Source organism: Mustelus asterias, chromosome 10 (genome assembly GCF_964213995.1).
Source record: "Mustelus asterias chromosome 10, sMusAst1.hap1.1, whole genome shotgun sequence".
Taxonomy (NCBI): domain Eukaryota; kingdom Metazoa; phylum Chordata; class Chondrichthyes; order Carcharhiniformes; family Triakidae; genus Mustelus; species Mustelus asterias.
Window position 1 is genome coordinate 66,700,428 of NC_135810.1, and position 21,827 is coordinate 66,722,254.

Consider the following 21,827-nt stretch of genomic DNA (forward strand, 5'->3'; position numbering starts at 1 on the left):
ATCATGACTGATCTGATGATGGTAATTTTCCTGCCTACCCCGTATAACTCTTAATTACCTTGTTGATCTAAACTTTGAATATATGCAAGGCTGAATTAGACAATGACAACAGTCTCCACAGCGCTCAATGGAAGGGAATTCCAAAGTCGAACAATCTTCTGAAAGAAGAAATTCCTCAATCTGTCTGAAATAGAAAATTACTTTATTTTGAAACTGTGCCCCTAGTTTCAGATTCCCCACAAATGGAAGCATCCTCTCAGCATCAATCCTGTAAAGCCCTCAGAATCTTGTTTCAATTAGGTCACCCCTTGTTCTTCTGAACTCCGAGTATAGGCCTAATGTGCTCAACCTTTCCTGATAAGAAGCAAGAAGCATTGCATCTCATTAAAGACACTACATAAAATGTAGGTGGTTGTTTTGATCTACATCAATAAAAGTTGATGCTTTTGTGCATTCTCAGTGTATTCAAGGCTGAGATAAATATGGATTTTTGAACATTACAGGAAATCAAGAAATTTGCAGAAAAGTGAAGTTAAAGCAGCTTATCAGCCATACTTTACTGAAGGACAGAGCAGGCTCGAGGAGATGGATAGATTTTTGGACTGTAAGACACTGCTTCCAAAACTATTTTCTAATTTGACCCAATTTTAACACTTGAAAATTAGAGTGAGGCCAGACACCAGCAAAAACAAAACTGCAATAAGGCAGTATAGTAACTCAGAATAATTGTTTTCATCATAGATCAACACAATATAATGCATCAATAAAAATATGAAAATCTGAGATAAGTATTTCATAAAAATATTTTATATACTCATGTAGATTTCAGCCAAGCTCTCCCTATTCCCTGGAGACAGAACTCAGTGAAGCCCCTCTCTCTCTATAACCACATTGTAATGAGCCCATCTTCCACCACACACTCAGTGTCCCCATTTCTCAACCTCCCACTTGCGACAAAAATCACACTCAGAAGCTCCTTTTTCCATGCCTCCCCCAACCCTCATTCTGCAACTCTTCTCTGGTACCTGCAAAGCTTCACTATCCTGGGATTTTTAAAAAACCAGTACAGCAGGCAGATAGGAGGAAAAACAGTAAAATTTGAAGTTGCCACGCACTCTACCAATTCAACTACATGACCTCCCATTTTTATCTTGCTCTCTGAACACAGTGAATGACCCAAGTGAGTGCTCAAACATCCTGGGCCCATTCACAAAGTGTTTTCTGAAGAGCATTTTTGGCTCACCACTTACCCTTGTATTTGGCATTATAGGTCCAGTGGGTCCATGGCTGACAACAGATCCTCCAGACTTGGTTGTCTTCTCTCCACAGTTCCCAGCTGCTCGTGGCCCCAAATATGACCTCTGCAAATATGAGGGGTCACGATCCACAATTTGGGAACCCCTGCTGTAGGAGAATCAAGGGGATCGGGTAGGAAAATGGAATTGAGGACAGGGATGAACCATCTTTTTGGGTGACACAGCAAAGCCTGAGGGGTTGTGTAACTCCTGCTTATGTTCTTTTATTTTAAAAGTTACTATACAGATCAACCCATACTCTTTCAGATCAAATTCATGAGAATTTACATGTTCCAATGGCCACAATTATTTAACTTACTGTAACTCTTCAAAAAAATCATCTCCAAATCTTTCTTCATGACTAAACCCGCATCAATGGCAGTGTCCAAGTAGATCTACACTTAAGTTTTTTCCCACGATTTAAACCCACAAGGATCTGGTTGGAGTCCTAAAGCTTATTCCTGATGCTGCAATGGTATCTTGAGGGGGGGGGGGGGGGGGGAGACTTCAGCTTTAGCTTTTGATGCCAGTTATTGCGATGTCAACTGTTGTTTCGAGTGTTTGAGTGCTTTAAACAGATTTACATAACCATTTATTGTAAATTGTCAAAAATTTATAAACAGCATTTACATACAGCCAACATATAAAAAATATATTTTATTGACAGAGTACAAGCAACAAGCAGCACAAACAGAAAGATCAACTTAACTACACAGTATGCATCAGCAGATATACACAAACAGTAAAATTCCTGTGACAATATAAGGGCAAATCAGGCTGAGAAAATATTCAATATCACCGGTACACAGATAATATGCTAAATTCATTAAATTTGGATTGAGATTAATATTATTGTTTATCGAAGTCTGTCCCATCGCCAGATGGTGGCATCATCACATACTGCAATGAGAATACTGCTATCTCTGCTAAAACTGGTTTGTCGTATGGCTGCAGTGCATTTTGGATATGCCAGTGTTGTGCATCTAAGAAAAAACAATTGCATTTAAAAATAGTTGGAAGTTTAATTGCAGTATCAAAAAAGCGCAACAGCTAATGATTATGGCATTTGCAAAAGGTATGTCACATAACACACTTGGACTTCTCCATGTTCCAAGATCAACTACACAAAAATCAAGACACACACTCATGGGGAGATTTAGAATATCTGAGCTTCAGTCACCCCAGGCAATTTATTACATAAGCAGCTGATTAAAAGCAACACCAGTAATGGCCTGGGAGTGACTTTCTAGCTCCTTCTCCAGTTGAGTTGCTGCCATTGATAATCACTAAAATAGAGGTGAGAGATGAAAGAATTACATTTCTTTAGTCTCCACTTTAACAAACACAGTGGGGGCTATTCTCCCAGCAAGCAGTGCAGCGGGCCGAGAGACTCAAGTGGAGGCTGTTTAGTGGGCTCCTTGCTGGGCACCACAGCCTCAGCTAATCTCCAGCAATCAGATTTCCTGGCCTGGACACGTTCGGGGTGCCAGCAATTGAGCTGGCTAGCAATCGGGAGGCTGGCAGTGCCAGGCTGCTGCGCATGTGCCAATCTCAGCACTGACATATCGGCGCATGCGCAGTGACCTGCTCAATGCTATGCTGCCAGTCTCTCTAGCGGGAATAGGCCCCACGCACTGATTTCTCGTGAGATTCACACTAGTGCACTCTGCAGTGCACAGAGTGTGGAAGATTCACTGAAAATCCCGCTGAAAAAAAACCAGCAAGATTTACACCAATTTTTATATGAATTCGGCACTTAGAATTTTTTGGGGGAGAATCGCCCACAGTAAGTCTTACCAAAATCATTTTTCTAAAACAGACTCCATGGAAAGTAATAGGTCCATGATTTCAAAACAACTGGAGAATCCTGAAAAACATCATTACCTGCTTTGCTTTAAACACAAGTTATTTATAAAATAAGATAATGAGTAAATACTAACTTAGCCTTATGAGGATCTTCCACTTCGAGGTCCCATACATAGAGTTTTCCAACTTGATTACCTAAAGCCAGCATCTTTTAAAAGATATAGATTTTAATAAACAAAGTGTCAAAGGGGTAAGGTTTTGAAGAGAATAATGAAGTCAATATATCTAAAGAGGATACTAAATAAGTAACTATACACGACATATATTGAGATTAAACCTCAGTATCCAGTAATTAACTAACAATCCACTCTTTCAACAAAAAAGGAAGATCATAAACTATTGGGGGGGGGGGGGGGGTGCTGTTGGTAACCATCTGCCTCAGAGCAATGGGAGTAGTAAACAACTACAGAATACAAATAATACTTCTAAATGATACAAACTGCACACTTCAAAAGCACTCATGCATACTTTCTCACCTTCTGCCAGAAATCCATTGAAAATCTCATGTACCAGATATCACACTGGCTGTAATCAAATCTTCCCAGTATGGTCACATTTGATTCATTTGGTTTTATTCTATCAATGTCATCCTCCATTTTGCTAGGTTTCCAGCACACTATGGCATTTTCACAAGACTGAAACAGGTAATAATTGTTAATCACTGTTCATAGTTCTTGTGTATACAAGCTGAACTATAACAATTTATCAGACGTTAATTAAAATAAATCAGTTAATTTTATTACAAATAAATTAAAAACTTTTGTAATAATTAACTCATCCTGAGGTTCTAAAACTCAGCCCATAAAACAGTGGATATTTCTGTTGATTATCTACATACCTCCAACAACAACAACATTGCTAAAATGAAATCAATTCTTATGTATTTTTTATTTCTGTACATTTTCCGGAAAAAAGTCATTACACGCTATTTCTGAGCTGAAACAAGCAGCGGCCTGGTTACAATACTACTCTTTTCACAATAAGAAAGGTGACTTGTAATGTAGCTGCCAAATTATCTGCAAATTCCAATAACATGGGGATTCATTGGAGGGTCTAAGTGCAAACAACGCAGGAACAAATGTTTACCTTTGATAATATCAGATCTCCAAGCCAACGCACACAATCCACATAATTCCTGTGTATGTCCCTTGTGGAGAAATCTGGGAAATGGATTTTCTGTGATACAAATGGCCTACAAATAAGGAGGACATTTTTAGGAACAGCAAAAGAAACTAAAGTTTCATTGCTCCTCCAAAATACTCAGAAGTCCATGAAAATTGTTAATGATGATCAAAACCTAACTTGTTATTAAAAAACTTACATTTATGCAATGGCATATCACATCTCACCAACATTTTCACAGCCAATGAATTGTTTTACTTTCAAGAGTAATAAGAATCATGAAGGCAAAAGGGGCATGATGTTTGTGTGGACCAACAAGCAACCAGTTTTGGTTGAGGACTGTTAGTACACAGTGAGACTATTGAAATGTCAATCTAGATTATGAGCTAAGGTCTTGGAGCAAAGCTTGAATCCACAACTTTATGATTCAAATGAGATCGGTACTAAGTAAAGTAGATCGTCCAGTTAGACATGAATATTGTTGCTAAAACTATACTCGTGAAATGCGTTTTTCTAAATTTTTTCTCCACTGATGAAAGTAATGATTCAGAGTTGGTCGGGGTTACTGCACTAACCTCAATTGGATGGTGGTATTTCATCCAAATGGCTACTTTTCCTGTTAAAGGCTAAGGTTAGACAGGTGAAGGAAGAATGGAGAAATCATAGCTAAACCCAATCTACTGTCATGTGACATTGCACAGTTGCACTTCTAGCAAGGATCTCTGGATAGGAGTTAAGAGCAAATTCATTGGATTTTTCTTCCTTGACCGGTAATGGGTCCCCTAACATATTGCCAATTGAAATCAAACAACCCTCCAACAGTCCAGGCATCAAACGTTGGAACTTTTATTATGTATACGGCTCAGCTACTAATTATCTCAGAAACATCAAAGGAAGTAGGTGCATGCAAGATGGGCCAAAAGATAGTTACAATAGCTTTTAAAAATCTAAGTAAACTCAACGGAACTTTATAATAAAATAAATTTTAGATCTCCCTCTACGACATTGTACAGCAGTTCCAAATGTGGCAGGTAATGGGGGAGTAAACAAGAGCATTAAGATCTACCTACTTTTGATCAAAATATTACAAAAATGTACAAACATTTGGAAGCAAAGAAGTTGGTTACAACATGAGTTTTGCTAAAGTACAAGCTGAGATACTGGGGAATATAAAATCAAGCAGGCAATTTACATTAATAATTTGAAAGTCGACACTGAAAACAGGTGCAGACATTAAGATTTTTATATTATATTGACAAATGTTGAATTAAATAAATCTCAATTTTAAATTGTGCATGAGTTGGTAGATGTAAAATATAATCCATATATACCAGATGTATGATGAATTAATATTAATTTATTATAATAAATACATGGGATGTGGATGTTGCTGGCTGGACCAGCAATTTGAAAAAAAATTTGTTTGTGGAACATGGGCGTCGCTGGCTGCCCAGCATTTATTGCTGATCCCTAGTTGCCGAGGGCAGTTGAAGGTCAATCACATTGCTGTGGTTCTGGAGTCACATGTAGGCCAGACCAGGTAGGGATGGCAGATTTCATTCCCTAAAGGACATTAGTGAATCAGATGGATTTTTCCAACAATTGACAATGATTTCACGGTTATCAGTAGGTTCTTAATTCCAGATATTATGGAATTCAAATTCCACCACCTGTTGTGGTGGGATTTGAACCCAAGTCTCCAGAACATTAGCTGAGTTTCTGGATTAATAGTCCAGTGATAAAACCACTAGGCCAGCTCTAATTGCCCTCGAGATGGTAGTGGTGGGCTGATGGGAGATTTTTACATACCATGGAAATGTAAATTCAAACAAAAGATATCACCATCAATGCTAGAATAAGGTCATTTTAAAAAAATGCAGTATAGACTTGTTAAACGTGGTACATGTCCAAAGACGTGTTAGGTGGATTGGCCATGCTAAATTTCCCCTTAGTGTCGGGGACTATCTAAGGTAAATGCATAAGGTTATGGGGATAGGACCTGGGTGGGATTGTGGTCGGTGCAAACTCAATGGGCCAAATGGCCTCCTTCTGCACTGTAGGATTCTGTGTCTCACACTGTATATGAAAGTAATGTTTTTCGATCTTACATTTTTCAATCTGTGAAGGCAACAAGAATGCAGCCAGTTCTACATCAAATAAACTAGTAACAGGTCCAAGCAAAATAATATTAACAGGGCTGAAGTATGTAACCGCTACCTGTTCGTTTTACTTGGGTTATATTCATTCGATGCTTTAATAGCTTTTAACATCCTTTCCGAGTTGATTCTCCATAATTTAAGGGAATGATCCATGCCACAAGACATTATTTTTTCTCCAAGGAGATCAAAATCCTGCAAACAAAGAAAACCATGATATATAATACAACCTATTTATATACTGAAAATGTTGAGTGGGTCACAATTATGCCTTTTATAGGTACATTTAAAATTCCTATATTAGGCTCTCTATTTATTTATCAAGTGCAAATCTTTGATGCCTTTGATTTGATTTGATGCCTGTGGACTATTATGTCAGATTTCATTTTACCCTTAGCTCAGTGGTAGCACTCTCACCCAAGTCTGAAGATTATGGGTGCTTGCTCCACTCTTGAAACGTGAGCACATATTCTAGGCTGACATTTCAATGCACCACTCGGCATTACACTGTCGGAGGTGCTGTATTTTAGATGAGACACCAAACCAAGGACTCATGCGCTTGGTTGAAAGTAAAAGATCGCCTGGTACAGTTCAAAAAATGAAGGAGAAATTGCCTTGTGCCTGTCTTGTCTTGGTGAACACTGAGATTCTTCAGTCATTATCTCATTGCTATTAGTGGGATGTTGCCGTGTGGTCAATATGCTTCCCTACTTCAAAAAGTACTTGACTAGCTTCTGGACACCTGAGCTTATAAAAGACTCTATAAATGCAAACTATTTTTTCATGTCCAGCCAAACATGTAGCTTCATCCATAAATTCTGCCAGTAAGTAAGCCTTTTCCTTCATTTTCTCTCTCTCACTTGGATGGATAAGGAATTTCAGAGGTTAATGAATCCAAAGGCACCCAGCATAATTTTAGACCCACAGCAGAATTGCACTTTGCCCCACATTTGTCCCCATCTATATATCAATACATAATTTACCCCTCCTCACAGTGAGCATCATTTTATACCAAGGAGCCATCTTCACAAACGTTAGCAAATGTGAGGTTATCCACTTTGGAAGAAATAATAGTAAATTGGAATATTATTTAAATGGGGAAAAATTACATCGTGCGACTGTGCAGAGGGACCTGGGGGTCCTTGTGCACGAATCGCAAAAACTCAGTCTGCAGGTGCAGCAGGTGATCAAGGCGGCGAATGGAATGTTGGCCTTTATCGCGAGGGGGATAGAATATAAAAGCAGGGAGGTCTTGCTGCAACTGTACAAGGCACTGGTGAGGCCGCAACTGGAGTACTGTGTGCAGTTTTGGTCCCCTTATTTGTGAAAGGATATATTGGCCTTGGAGGGAGTGCAGAGAAGGTTCACCAGGTTGATACCGGAGATGAGGGGTGTAGCTTATGAGGAGAGATTAAACAGATTGGGTCTGTACTCGTTGGAGTTTAGAAGGATGAGGGGTGATCTTATAGAGACATATAAGATAATGAAGGGGCTGGATAGGGTAGAGGTGGAGAGATTCTTTCCACTTAGAAGGGAAACGAGAACTAGAGGGCACAGCCTCAAAATAAGGGGGGGCCGGTTCAGAACAGAGTTGAGGGGGAACTTCTTCTCTCAGAGGGTAGTGAATCTCTGGAATTCTCTGCCCATTGAAGTGGTGGAGGCTTCCTCGTTGAATATGTTTAAATCACGGGTAGATAGTTTTCTGACCGATAAGGGAATTAGGGGATATGGGGAGCAGGCGGGTAAGTGGAACTGATTCGCTTCAGATCAACCATGATCTTGTTGAATGGCGGGGCAGGCTCGAAGGGCCAGATGGCCTACTCCTGCTCCTATTTCTTATGTTCTTAGGTGATGGTTTTGTCCAATTATAGACCTCTCCCTCCTCCCCCCCCCTCACAGTACAAATCTTGTCTGATATTCTTTACTCTCAGCTCTGATGTAGGGTCATCGAGAGTCAAAACGTTGGCTCTATTTTCTCTTCACAGATGCCATCAGACCTGCTGAGATTTTCCAGCATCTTTCCGGTTTTGTTTCAGATTCCAGCACCCACAGTATTTTGCCTTTATAACATACTCTGGTTTCAACAGCCAGTAGAAAATCAATCTACAGAAAAATTGCAAATGGGCCATCCTGGGGTGTTACTGGATTGTGTGGTAATGAGATCACAGGCACATAAGATGAGACAAACGTAGAATTTACGAGCACAGGATGAGAAAATTGAGATAAGGTTATCTGATATTATCTTTCATGAGCTGAATGAAGAAGAAAGAGATGAAGGAAAAGAAACAGATGTGTTTAGTTCAAAGAGATTGGTAGAATTATAGCAAGGCAATATCAAATTAAAATGGATTTACCAAAGGCTTACTTGGAATTGGAAACTCTATATTCTTGAACGTTATGTAAGGGAGTGCATATTAATGAAGAAATGGTGACCCACACATATTAGTGTAGATGAAGGAAAAAAATTCCAAGGATAGCTCATGAAATTCCATTAGGGAAACATTTAGGAATAAAGAAAACACAAGCAAGATAGAGAAACAGTTCAACTGGCTGGGACTACATAAAGATGTAGTTCAATTTTGTTGAACATGTCGCACGTGTCAAGTCAAAGGGAAACCACAAGCTGCAATAAAGCAAATTCCTTTAATTCCTATACCAGCTTTCAAAGAACCTTTTACTAGAGTTCTAGTCGACTGTGTTGGACCACTTTCAAAAGTGCAAAGTGGAAATCAAGACTTGTTAACTCTTTTGGATATATCCACTAGATTTCCTGAAGGCATACCATTAAGAAACATTACAGCCAAGAGTGGTAGAAGAATTAACTAAGTTCTTTACTAGATAGGTCTCACCACCCACTCAGCATTTAACCCCACTTGATTAGTGTTAAAAATTGAAGAAAACCAAGATTAAAAAAAGAAATGGGAACTGGTGAGTGCAGCTGTCTGAAGGGTGTTTTTGACATGTAATTAGTGTAGCAGTAGGAAAACAAGTGTTTACCTAAGTGACTAGGGGAAAGCAATGGTATATTGAAGAAGTGATTTTAAAGTGGAGAAATAAGGGAATAATTTACACCTATATGCAAAAAGCTTGGTCCATGGGGTGGGTAACATCAAAAGGGAAAAAACAGATATGCCCATAGCAAGATAAATGAAGAAGAGTCGGCAACTATCAAGAAGGCGGCAACGACCATCATAGCTATCACTCAGCTATAGAAAGCAAGATTGCTTGAAAACAAGTTATTGCTAAAAAGCTGCTGTTTCAATCAAAACTCTAAAAGAAGAATAAATATTCCTATGACTGAACTAAAGATGGCTTTCCCAAACTAGGAAATAACCTGTGGGGAGGTAACAACGTGCTGGATTTAGTTCATAGATTTATATAATATTGGATGTTGTTTGGGAAAAAGGGCATTTCTCAAAGTTCAGGAAACAAAGGTAGTCGAGAATAAGGAGTTATCTCATATAGCTAATATTGTAGTTACGTCTACTGTTGTGTATTTTCTTATAAGTTAATAAATCCTTTTTATTAATTGATCACAAGATTGCACTGTTCCTCCTTTTTCTCACACAATATCAAATTGAAAATATAAATCACTAAGGACCTATGTTCCAAGTTACCCTTCTGGGTTTTATGATATCCTCGCATTTAATATCAATGGGGTTCTCAACACTAGAATGCTGTCCATCGTCTTCATTCCCCATGTGCAATGTCTTAAAAATTAAGAAAAAACACAAGTCATTGAGAAACGGAATGCCTTGCAACACACAGCAATTAAATCATCTTGCTGTTAACCCATGCAAACGCAAGAACATCTACTTATTTTTCAATATACTAACTGCACTTTATCATTAAATCCTTAGGAGAATTAATAGTGATGATTCATTGGTTATTACTGTAGAATATTGTCTGGAATGGAATATTTAGGTTACCAATAGTGGCCAAATAATGGAATAGCACATGTCTGGAAACTTACTGCACTCAGCACTTCATCTCGATGTCCTTCCACACCTCCAAATATCGCAACTAAAGTGTCTGTCTGGATGTTCCAAAACCTTAGAGCATGATCTAGTGTTAAGCACAGGTTCCATTTAGCCTTTCAGTTAAAGTACTTCACAGATACAGTACACCTTTCATCACCTTAACAAGCTACAAGAGTCCAGAGTGAATTACAAGTCTTAGTGGTATTTAACATATAAAAAAGATAAAAAAGTGATTACTGTACTTTACAATTCTGGCAAATTTATATAAGAGCTAACATTGCTTCTACTTAGGATATTAAGAAAATAATAGGAGACAATTAATTCATTTTGAATTTTAAAAATGTTAAATCTTAAAATCAAGACAAAGACTGAGTTGGCCCAGGAACAAAACAGCATTAAAAAAAAAGTTGGCAGAAAATTAGATGGAACATACAGGTAAAAGCACAAAATATGCCTAAAATCTAACATGACTGCCTTGAATCTGGGTGAAATTGATTTGGGGGAATTTGATTGATCTATCAGAATGGGACCAGATATTCATGGATAATGAGCACATTTTTGGTTTTCTACAATGATTTACATTCTTTAGACACAGAATTTTGTATGTAATTCTATTAATTTACACCTTTCATGTAAGTAAGTGTCGAATTCCCCATATGTATTTCAAAATCATTATTTTCAATTTATATCTTTCCAAGTCAATTTATCTTTCTCATTCACAATCGCTCTCTGGACATTCTACAAGGTGCCCAGGCTGTTGGCTGGCAGGTGTCTGCAGAAGCAAACCGTGGCAACATTATCTCAAATACTTCTACCCTCCAAAAAAATTCAATTCAGCACTCCTATACATCAGTACTGCTGAACCTGCAGCTCAAAACCAAGGGGAATCCAGATGCAAATTCAAATCCCACTATACAAGATCCTAAAATCACAATTTAAAACCAAGTATTTAATCTCAATTGTTATCTTACCTTTGCTTACAGAAAGCAGGAGATTTGGTTCTCTGGGGTGGAATTTCAACTCATTGATTGCATTACCATGTCCAACATAGTGCTACAATCAATAAAAAAGGAAGAAAGCCACATCAGTTTTTTCTACAATAAATAGTAAATACTTGTTTGGAATTATAAAGTAATAATGAAGTTATCTGGTTCCTTTAAAATGCAGCAACTTAGTGAAAATAAACATGTGCTTTACAACCATTAACTTCTAACAGCCTTTCCAAAAATCTATTAAATACTAACCCCCTGAAGTATTATTCTAGCCCCAAGTATAGTATTCACAACTGGTTGTACTCACCTTAATGCATTGCATGGAAATTGGATTAATAATTCGGATAATACCCCTCGATCCTGCCACAGCCAGGAGGGGGTGGCTTGTATTACTGTCATAGGTCCATGCACATGTGTAGAAGTTTTCATCTGTCTGAACGGCTCCAGAGTTAGAGTCAATATTAAGTAAAACCTCAAATGGTAATTTTTATTTGTCCCTGTATTTCTTTTGTAACTACAACTTCTGCTCCAGTGAGAACTATGAAACAATCTTACTGAAGCTTATCCATGACAAATACTGGTGCCACTATGGCTATTCAACCGAAAGGACTTCGGAACCCAACTGGAAAAGGTAAATTTTCTTCAATCTCCAAAGGGGTTATCATCTCACACACAGGAACACGTCGAATAGATTTCTGTAACTAATAAGTCATTAAGTCAAGTTTACTGCCCCTTTTAAAATTAGTTTGAGTTTTCATCAGATCTGGCTAGATCAGTGGTGGGCAGCCTGCGATCTGAGGGACACATGCTGCCCCATCAGGATTCTGATGTGGCCTACGAGACATTTTGTCTGTTGCAGAGTTGTCACATTCCACTGGTTTCCATTCCACACAGCTTTTTTCCTATCAGTATGGCTGAATTGATATGCACGTGAAGCAAGGACATGTGAAATGATGTGTGTGCTAATTACACACATTGACTGTGAGAGCTAGCACACTGTGTTCAATCAAGCATAAATATTTATTTTGTTGTCATTTGAAATGACAGTTCTATTAATATAGGAATGATAATGCATTTTCTATAACTTATGAAATATTCAGCATGTAATAAATCTTACTCATGGGGCCATGGTTAGCGAACATGCCCAATTTCAATCTTGTGACCCACTGAAATGGAGGAGGGCCACTCACTAGCCTAGGTTGCCCATCACTGCGTTAGCTGCTCGTAAAAAAACTCAAACATTCAAATGATTTTAAAATCTATCTTATGCTGGAATGTCTACCTTAATACAAAATTATTCAGTAATTTAAATAGGTACCGTTGTTGGACTTTCAATCCTCCTCAAAAAATTGACCAATTTTAATCTGGTACAGAATGGCACTTTAAAATTGCAGGTTACAATGCAAAAGCACATTAGTTGAAATGAACTTCACTTAAAAGTGTCAAATGAAGTAATAAGTATCAATCTAATTATATGTTTACATTCGAAGAAGGATACATCAGCATCTACGTACGACTGTAGTAATCTTATTTCCCCTTGTGAATGGCATTCATAAAGTGTGACCTATCTCGAATAAAGAGAGAATTAATTAGAATGCATATGAATATCTGATGAAACACATTATTCATTAGTAACTGTATTCAAACGTCCAAATATATTTTCCTTCACCAAAAGTTACTAGCTAATATAAACTTCAGTAGTGGTGGTAGGTAGAGGGTGGGGAGAAAGCCAGAGAAAGAGAATAATAATTTCTCATCACTCTCTACCTGAGCTACACAAACCATATGTAATCAAGAATCTAACCATGGGATTGGTTTGTGAGTCAGGCATGAAACGTTACTCAGTTGGGGTTCAAAATTGTGGTCTGTTTGTGATACTTGATTTTTAATCAATCTTTAAGTTGGAACATTTAATGACAAGGAGCAGTCCATTAAATCTAGCAGTGCTGTCCTTTGAAGAAGTTTAAAGGAAAGTCAATTCCCAAAATATTCAACTCTATCGAATCAATTTAAATCCTAGCTTCTAGGATAATTTGTACAAGAAAAAAAAACACAACCAAAAATCTTATCCATGGTTCAAATGCTTTTTCATACAAACACTAATTTTAACAAGAACTGTATACACAAGAAACAGGCCATTCAGTCCAACCAGTCCATGCTGGTGTTCAAGCTCCACCCGTGCCTCCTCTAATCTTTTCTCATCTAAAAGTACCATCATAACCATTTCTTTTTTTCTCCCTCAAATGGTTGTCTAATTTCCCTTAAATGTATCAATACTATCCGTTTCAACCACTTCCTGTGATATCGAGTTCCGCACTCTTCCTACTCTGAGTGAAGTTGCTTCCAAATTCCCAATTAGATTTTTTGGTGACTCTTATATTGATAGCTTCTAATTATGTTCTTGACCACAAGAGGAAACATTCTTTCTGCATCCACAATATCAAAATCTTTCATAATTTCAAAGACCTCTATTAGGTCATCCCTCAGCCTTTTCAAGATATCTAGTTTATCAAACTAGTTCTGCTATTTATTACCGACATATTTCATGGGGAGAAAGCCAGAGAAAGAGAATAATAATTTCTCATCACTCTCTACCTGAGCTACACAAACCATATGTAAACCTAGTAAATCTCTGCACCATCTCCAGTGCCTTTATATCTTTTTGAATAATATAGTGACATAGTGACCAGAACTGCATATGGTCTAACCAAGGTTCTTCCCTAATTTTCAATTCTATTCATCTAGAAATTAAGCCTACTGCATGGTTTGCTTTTTTATGGCCTTGCTAACCTGTGATTCAACTTCTAGTGATAGATGTACTTGCACTGAGGTCCCTTTATTCCTGTACTTGACAGTGCAAGTTTAGGTGGGTTGTGACCTCCCTAATTTTCCTACCAAAATGTACTATGCCCTCCATTTATGTGTGTTGATCTTTTCTTGCCAATTATTTGCCTATTCTGCAAGTTTATTAGCACCCGCCTGTAATTTGGTGCAGTCCTCAATATTGACTACCCACCCACCATCAATTTGGTTTTGATTCCAAAGTCCAAATCATTAATCTGAACTGTGAATAGCAATGGTCACAGCGTTGATTCTTGTGGAACACCATTTCCTGCCTTCAGCCATTCTGAACAACTATTCTTCACTCCCTCCCTGCTTTCTGTCTTGAAGCTAGCTAATACTTCACTCTGCAACTTGTTGCCTGACTCCTCTGAGCCTATTCTTTTACCTTATTCATTATTCTTATATGGGACACTTTACTGAAGGCCTTTTGAAAATCCAGATAAATTGCGTCTACTGTACTATTATCTACTCTGTTACCACTTCAGAAAAATCAATAAGATCAGTCTAGTAATTTCTGTTAAATCCATGCTGACTATTTATTCATTGTTATATTTCTCTTTTCAAGGTGTCCATCTATTCTCTCCTCATTGTTGCACCAGCACTCTGAGGTAAATGCATCAGGGAAGTAGGCTGAGCCAACTATACATTGCTCTTTCGAAAAGTAATTAAATTGGTAGCTTAACACTTTTTTGTTAATCGTAACATTAAGACACTGACCCGGTTGCTACCAACTGTAGCAAATACCAAAGGATCGCCCTCCTTACTGTGCCAGTTAAACTGCACTCCAAAAAGTGGTTGACCATGATCCTCCTACAAAAGAAGAAAGAATATTACCTTTTTCTTGTGTAACGGTTGATTTGAAGCATCACAAATATCAAACTCTGCTATCAGGAGGCCAGTCACTTTAGGAAGATGTTTTACAAACTATTGTAAAAACCTATCTGGTTCACTAATGTTCCTTGAAGAAAGAAAAATGTGCTGTTCTAAATTGGTCTGGCCTACATGTGACAGCACACCCACTGCGATGTGGTTGAACTCTTAACTGCCTTCTGAAATGGCCTGGTAAGCCACTCAATTCAATTACGAATGGGCAACAAATACTGGTCTTGCCAGCAATGCTCAAATTCCAACAAAGAAAAAAAGTCAGATGGCAGATGGTTAGGTGTAATGCCATCAAAGATGTGTTTCTTGTGGAAACCGACAAAGATGCTTGAGAGCTGGGTCTAGAGGGATCCCAATGCAATGCCATCTGTTTGGCAAACATGGTTAAAACTGAACTCAACTGCATCGGTTGCTGTATTATTTTTAAGTTTAATAAACACAGATTCACCTATTGTTGGTGTGTCTAAATTCTATGATATGGTGAAAACATCTATGGCTTCCTTGACATGTACGTTTGTGTATAGGCTAGAAATGTTGAATGAGTACATGGACACAGCATTGCTATCGATATACAAATCCTGTAGTCTTTGCAAAGATGAGGGAGTCCTCACCATCTCCGGGACTTCATTTTTGTGTCTTGGGCAGCTCATGTAATCTTATAATAAATACCAGCTGGCAGCTTGTTACTCCTTCACAAAGCCAACAAGTGTTTTTGTAACTTGCTGTCGAGCAGAGCTATCCAGTCACGCTTAGCGGCAGATTCAATGGATACGAACGTGGACCCCATTAGGAATGGAGTGCATTTTGTTGATAGAGTTACAGTTGTTGAGGATTACTATTGCAGTCTCCTTGCCGGGTTTACAGAAAAGTGTGCCTAGGTTGGCCCTGAGGTCTCACAACTCGGGTAGATATTCACATGTGCAAATTGGCCAAGTTGTTTGGAATCCCATAATGTATGTGTGCGCTAGATCAGCTATCCACATTTTCAAAGATTCAGCATCTTCAGTGGACCATGGTCTGTGGTGAGATAACTAGGGGAATTTTAAACTCAGCAAATACCTATTTCTGGTTGATGTGGGGGCGGAGGCACATCAAAAAACCACATGAAACCAAATGCAAGGATGAAGTCATAACAGAGAGATTTACTACATGTCAGGTAGCCTCATTAATTGCACAAACCATTTCCATTAAGTGAGTTTACAATGCAGGCAGTTTCAAGCTGGTATTGTTCATGGTACAGTCAATCATTGAGGCAATGTAGCGACACAAACGGATCAAATTGAAGAATTAAAGGAATATCCATACTCAGACCAAGTGCCTTAAATTTGTGACTTTCCTACCAATTTGTTCATCTCATCTTGCATAAACGCTCACTTGGTCATAGAACAATACCTCACTTGATCATAGAACAATACCTCACTTTAGCATGATCAATACACCTAGAGGAACACTGGCACAATCTTGTGTGTGTGTCAAATTTGCACGTTCTCCCCATGTCTGTGGTCAAGTTTGCACGTTCTCCCCCTAACTGCATGCGTTTCCTCCTGATAGTCCGGTTTTCTCCCACAGTCCCATGATGGATTAGCCATGATAAAATGTCTGGGTTTACAAGTATAGAGTGGGGGGACAGGCCCTGGGTAATATACTCTGTCAGAGTCAGTGCAGACGTGATGGGCCAAACGGCCTCCTTCTGCACTGTGAGAATTCTATGAAATTGGATTGTTTTATAAGCTGGCACATGAATGATGGGTCAAATGGTCTCCTTCTGTGTGATATGATTCTAGTTATAACATTCAGCCACTAGTGATTTTTTCCAGACACAAACCTTAAGACTGTTGACACATTTAAAGGAATATTTGCATTTTTTGGACTTCCATTTGCCCTTCCCCCAACTTTTCCGTCCAGGAACATTTGGTGTGTTTGTAGGGGTGTCTGGCCTCTCTGTATTTGTACCACTCTCTATACTGGCAGCATCATCCTGTAAAGAAAATATAATACAGCAATAAGCTGAAAGATAAATGATCCACAAACAGTTTAATATGACATCTTTTTGAAGCTACTTCAATCAAAGCAATGCACAATGCTATGAAACAGCACTCCTGAAGTACTCTATCAATAAAAGAGCTATTACCATAATAAAAAATACTATTAACTTTTTTTTTAAAAGTTAAGAAAATATCAACACATTCCTTTAATGGACTGTGGTAGCTTCATTCTGCATTTCACTGTCAAGCAAAATGACCAGCAATGGGGCATAGAAAATTGCACTGAATTTAAAAAGTTCTTCGATTTCTTAGTCAAATCAGTAGTGGGACATTTTTGTTCCATTTTCAACTCAGCTTCAACAGAAGATGCCAGGTGTGTGAACACTAGTCATTGATAAAACTTGTCACAGATAGACAAATAACACAAACCGATAATGACAACGTATTTACAAACAAATGAGGGGCAGCTAAAAGACCATTCAGCCCACTGAGCATGCTCCACCATTTAATAAGATCATGGCTGACCTAACTGTGGTCTTAACTCCATTTTGCTGCCAACCCCAATAATCTTCACTCCCTTGTCCATTTATAAGAAAATCAATGATATGTTAATATTTGACCTACTTTGTACCTTATTTTTCTTTCTTATTACTTAACTTCCCAAGAGTAGGAATATGTCAGATCTATAGATTTGCTTTTGCAGCTTATCAGCAAATTTTGCTGACAGTATTTCATCTTTGAAAGTTGGCTTAAATTGGAAAAACATACATTGCAGAAGCAATGTGCCACCAAAGTAAGGAAACACAATGAAGCATCAAGTCACATCTGATACTTAGTTCTTCATGCAAGGATTAAACAAATATGCAAACAGATTTTTAAAACCATAAGCAGAACAATCACGATGAACAACTGATGTTAAACTATAGGAAACTGTATGTGACTCCTCACACCATGAGCTTTAATATCAAGAGGATATGTTTTTACATATATATGTTGAAGAAAATGGCACGGTGGCACAATAGTTAGCACTGCTGCCTCACAGCGCCAGGGACCCAAGTTCAATTCCAGCTTTGGGTCACTGTCTGCGTGGAGTTTGCACATTCTCCGTGTCTGCGTGGGTTTCCTCCCACCGTCCAAAAATGTGCGGTTAGGTTGATTGGCTATGCTAAATTGACCCTAGTGTCAGGGGGATTCGCAGTGTAAATATGTGGGGTTATGGGAATAGGGTCCTGGGTGGGATTGTGGTTGGTGCAGACTCGATGGGCCAAATGGCTTCCTTCTGCATTGTAGGAATTCTACGAAAACTATTGAAGGATACAAGAGCAAGGAGGATTAAAATGGATCGTTCCAAAGTGAAACTGGCTTTAGCATTGTATTATGGATCAAAGGGATTCTTCTATTTTGGAATATATTGTTCTAATGTTTAAGCGGGAATAGTCCAATGGGAAATTTCTCAAATCTGTCTAGAGCACAAGTATCTCAACTCAGCTCCATATAGTCCTACAAACCATTGGTAGATTATCAATACCAAACCAATGAGAGTTGGACTCTAGGCAAAACCCTGTGCAAATTTGGTAGTTTTTAAATTTAATGTTCGCTAAGATTTAGGTAAATGAGGTGTTTCCCTATGGGTTGTGTGCCTAACTCCACTGAGCAAATAAAAACTCTGCAGAGATTTCCTAGTATATGGATCTGGAAAGCAGTAATGGATTTGTGTTCATCTGATGCATGGCTGAAAAAACAAAAAAGACGTGGGGAATGAGTCAGGGCAAAGTGTCCCACAATTCTTCTGATCCAATTCAACTCCAATGAAAAACCAGAGTGCAGGGAATAAATTCAGCAGAAAGCTTCTCCGCCAGCACGTTACCAAAACAAATCAACCAGATTCATGGCAAAGCCAACGTTTGCAGCAATAAAATCAAGTTCCATGAACTGGAAAGTAGGCTGATTCTTGTCATGGTTGTAGTCACAATGCGTGCGCAGTAGATGGAGGCAGCACCAGGGTTTGTGATGGAGATAACACCACGAAGCCACGATATGGTACCAACAGTTAGAATGGGAGAAATGAAATGAAATGAAGCCGTTACAAATATAGCAAGTTTTATACTCATATTGTGTTACTGGGATAACAATACTGTCTCCTCCAGCCACAGGGCCTACAGTAACTCTGGGTTTACCTCCCCGACCCCAGACCAAGCTCTAAGATCCATCACACTGACTGATGTTGAAGTGAAGCCGGTGCACGGGGTCGGGACAAGCTGCCGCTTCTCATTGTTCTTCCCGCGGCACCGGAGGCCGCTCAACGCCCCAACCGAAGGGACCGGGGAACAAAACGCTCATCGGAAAATAGCCGGACACATCGTCGTCACGACCCTCCTCTTAACAGCGGTCATCTTGACTCACGTTTTCGTCTCCGGACACGTCCGGGTTGCTGTTTTCGTCGCTCAGTTTCTGTCGCTTCGCCGGCATGTCCCCTCGCGCCGCGCTCTCCGACATGGTCCGCACAAAGGACCGCGTCACGCCGCACGCTGTCGCAAAATCATTGCGTCACGTCGCACGCTGTCGCGAAATGTCCGGTTTTGTTCTCCGCACTTTCCGGCGACTGCAATGGTATCTATCAGAATATTGTTCAATCCTATTCCTTACTAGCTACTAAAACGTTGTTGCCCGGTGCTATTGTTCCTTAGCTCGCCAAGTTGTGTGCCTATTCTGGTTCGAGAAACGCATTTGCATCAGGTTAATTAAGAACCATTCGCTGCTTCGCCTATAAGTTCATGACTGACTAACCTCATAATCATGATGTGGAGATGCCGACGTTGGACTGGGGTAAACACAGTAAGAAGTCTCACAACACCAGGTTAAAGTCCAACAGGTTTATTTGGTAGCAAAAGCCACTAGCTTTCGGAACAGGCTGTCCCTTCGTCAGGTGAGTGGGAGTTCTGTTCACAAACAGGGCATATAAAGACACAGACTCAATTTAATTTTGTCGACAATCACCAGGCAAGAGTGTTCTCTTCCAGTCGGGGAATACTTCAGCGGTCACGGGCATTCGGCCTCTGATCTTCGGGTAAGCGTTCTCCAAGGCGGCCTTCACGACACACGACAGCGCAGAGTCGCTGAGCAGAGACTGATAGCCAAGTTCCGCACACATGAGGACGGCATCAACCGGGATCTTGGGTTCATGTCACACTATCTGTAACCCCCACGACTTGCCTGGACTTGCAAAATCTCACTAACTGTCCTGTCTGGAGACAATACACATCTCTTTAACCTGTGCTTAACGCTCTCTCCACTCACATTGTCTGTACCTTTAAGACTTGATTACCTGTAAAGACTCGCATTCCGATCATTATTTTGTAAATTGAGTTTGTGTCTTTATATACCCTGTTTGTGAATAGAACTCCCACTCACCTGACGAAGGGGCAGCGTTCCGAAAGCTAGTGGATTTTGCTACCAAATAAACCTGTTGGACTTTAACCTGGCGTTGTGAGACTTCTTACTGTGTTAACCTCATAATACCAGGGCCCAAGAGAGGAATCCTGGGCCCTGGTGCTTCTCCTGTTTCTGGGCCCATTATTCCACCTCTTCCCCCAAACGTAGATTTTTTAAAAATTGACTTCAATTTATTGTTCCACGTCTTAACCTGAAGCTAATATATCTAAATGGTAATTGCTTTTTATGTTGTTGATTTGACAAGCTCAGGGATGTGCGTTGTTTAAGTACCACCAGTTTTGAGTGTCTTTTATCACATTCTGATATAGTATATGTTGTCTATGCTTCCTTACACACCTCATACTTTGGATATCCAGGTTTTGCCCAAACAATCCTAGTTTTTCACTAAATATCCCAATGTCTTGACAGTTTTCCCCAAATTTCTCAAATATTCTGATTTTCAGCTCTCCTTCTTGTTTTAACCTTTCTTTTGAATTCTGTTTACCAACAGCAAACCCAAAAAATCCTTCTTGTGCTATGTCGCACCCTGGGAATTGGAGTGCTGCCCATTGTTAAGCAGCTAAACGGGATGTTTTGCATGTACAGAAAACCTTTTCACTGCTCTGGCAAAGAGTCATCTAGACTCGAAACGTTGGCTCTCTTCTCTCCCCAAAGATCCTGTCAGACCTGCTGAGATTTTCCAAAATTTCTGTTTTTGTTTCAGATTCTAGCATTCGCAGTATTTTACTTTTAACCTTCTCACTGGCTCCAATATGCAAAGGTGGGAGGGAATCAGCCTCTGGGTAATCAAAGAAGATTGACTGTTGTCTGCCAACTGCAAACCACTTCTGATGAGGTAGTCAGAGGGCACCCATTGGTATACAACCAATCAATGCAGAGGAAGGTGGCAGCCAAGTTTAGTTGAGCCATCACATATTCATCCAAACTTCTCATTGATAGATCTCATACTTTCCTGGTCGTACTTTAAGGTGCAAATGAAGCTCACGCACTCAAGCTAAGTTTGTTAGTTTAAAATCCAGCTTTGGGCTGAAAATAGCTATTATTAGAACCTAGTATGCAAATAACAATAAAGACTTTTAAACGGAGATTGGTCTTATTAATGTGAATTGTAAAGTTAGAGTGGAATAGAGGATTTTGGCTAGGATCTTTGACAAATTAAACCTTGGTAAAGTAATTTGAAGAAAATTAGGCAGAAGTCTAATTGAAACTAAAGTCTTTGGTTCACAACTGTCAGAGGTCGGTCACCAGTGGA

General features: G+C 39.2%; 1 protein-coding gene across 2 annotated transcripts; it reads right to left on the reverse strand.

Annotated features, from left to right (window-relative positions):
• Positions 1 to 1,870: 1,870 nt before the first annotated feature.
• eed (embryonic ectoderm development) lies at positions 1,871 to 19,651 on the reverse strand. Of its 2 annotated transcripts, none has more exons than XM_078221819.1 (12): positions 19,526 to 19,651; positions 16,963 to 17,115; positions 14,973 to 15,065; positions 12,910 to 12,975; positions 11,719 to 11,844; positions 11,391 to 11,472; positions 10,413 to 10,504; positions 6,501 to 6,634; positions 4,248 to 4,353; positions 3,638 to 3,796; positions 3,236 to 3,309; positions 1,871 to 2,278 (listed from the first exon to the last, which is right to left on the reverse strand). In XM_078221819.1, the coding sequence occupies exons 1-12, from the start codon at positions 19,616 to 19,618 to the stop codon at positions 2,152 to 2,154; spliced, it is 1,305 nt and encodes a 434-aa protein (XP_078077945.1). In that variant the 5' UTR covers positions 19,619 to 19,651; the 3' UTR covers positions 1,871 to 2,151. The 2 variants fall into 2 exon arrangements, with proteins under 2 accessions (XP_078077945.1, XP_078077946.1); XM_078221820.1 differs by having other exon boundaries at positions 19,300 to 19,647.
• Between the last annotated feature and the right edge of the window lie 2,176 nt (positions 19,652 to 21,827).

What these genes read in the sequence shown, in the direction of transcription:
- eed (XM_078221819.1), bottom strand. Translation starts at nt 19,618, where the DNA reads ATGTCGGAGAGCGCGGCGCGAGGGGACATGCCGGCGAAGCGACAGAAA. An exon ending in AATGTGTCAACAGTCTTAAG is followed by an intron (nt 15,066 to 16,962) that starts GTTTGTGTCTGG and finishes CTTCTTTTGTAG; the next exon opens with GAGGATCATGGTCAACCACT. An exon ending in AGTCGTACGTAGATGCTGAT is followed by an intron (nt 11,845 to 12,909) that starts GTATCCTTCTTC and finishes GGAGCCGTTCAG; the next exon opens with ACAGATGAAAACTTCTACAC.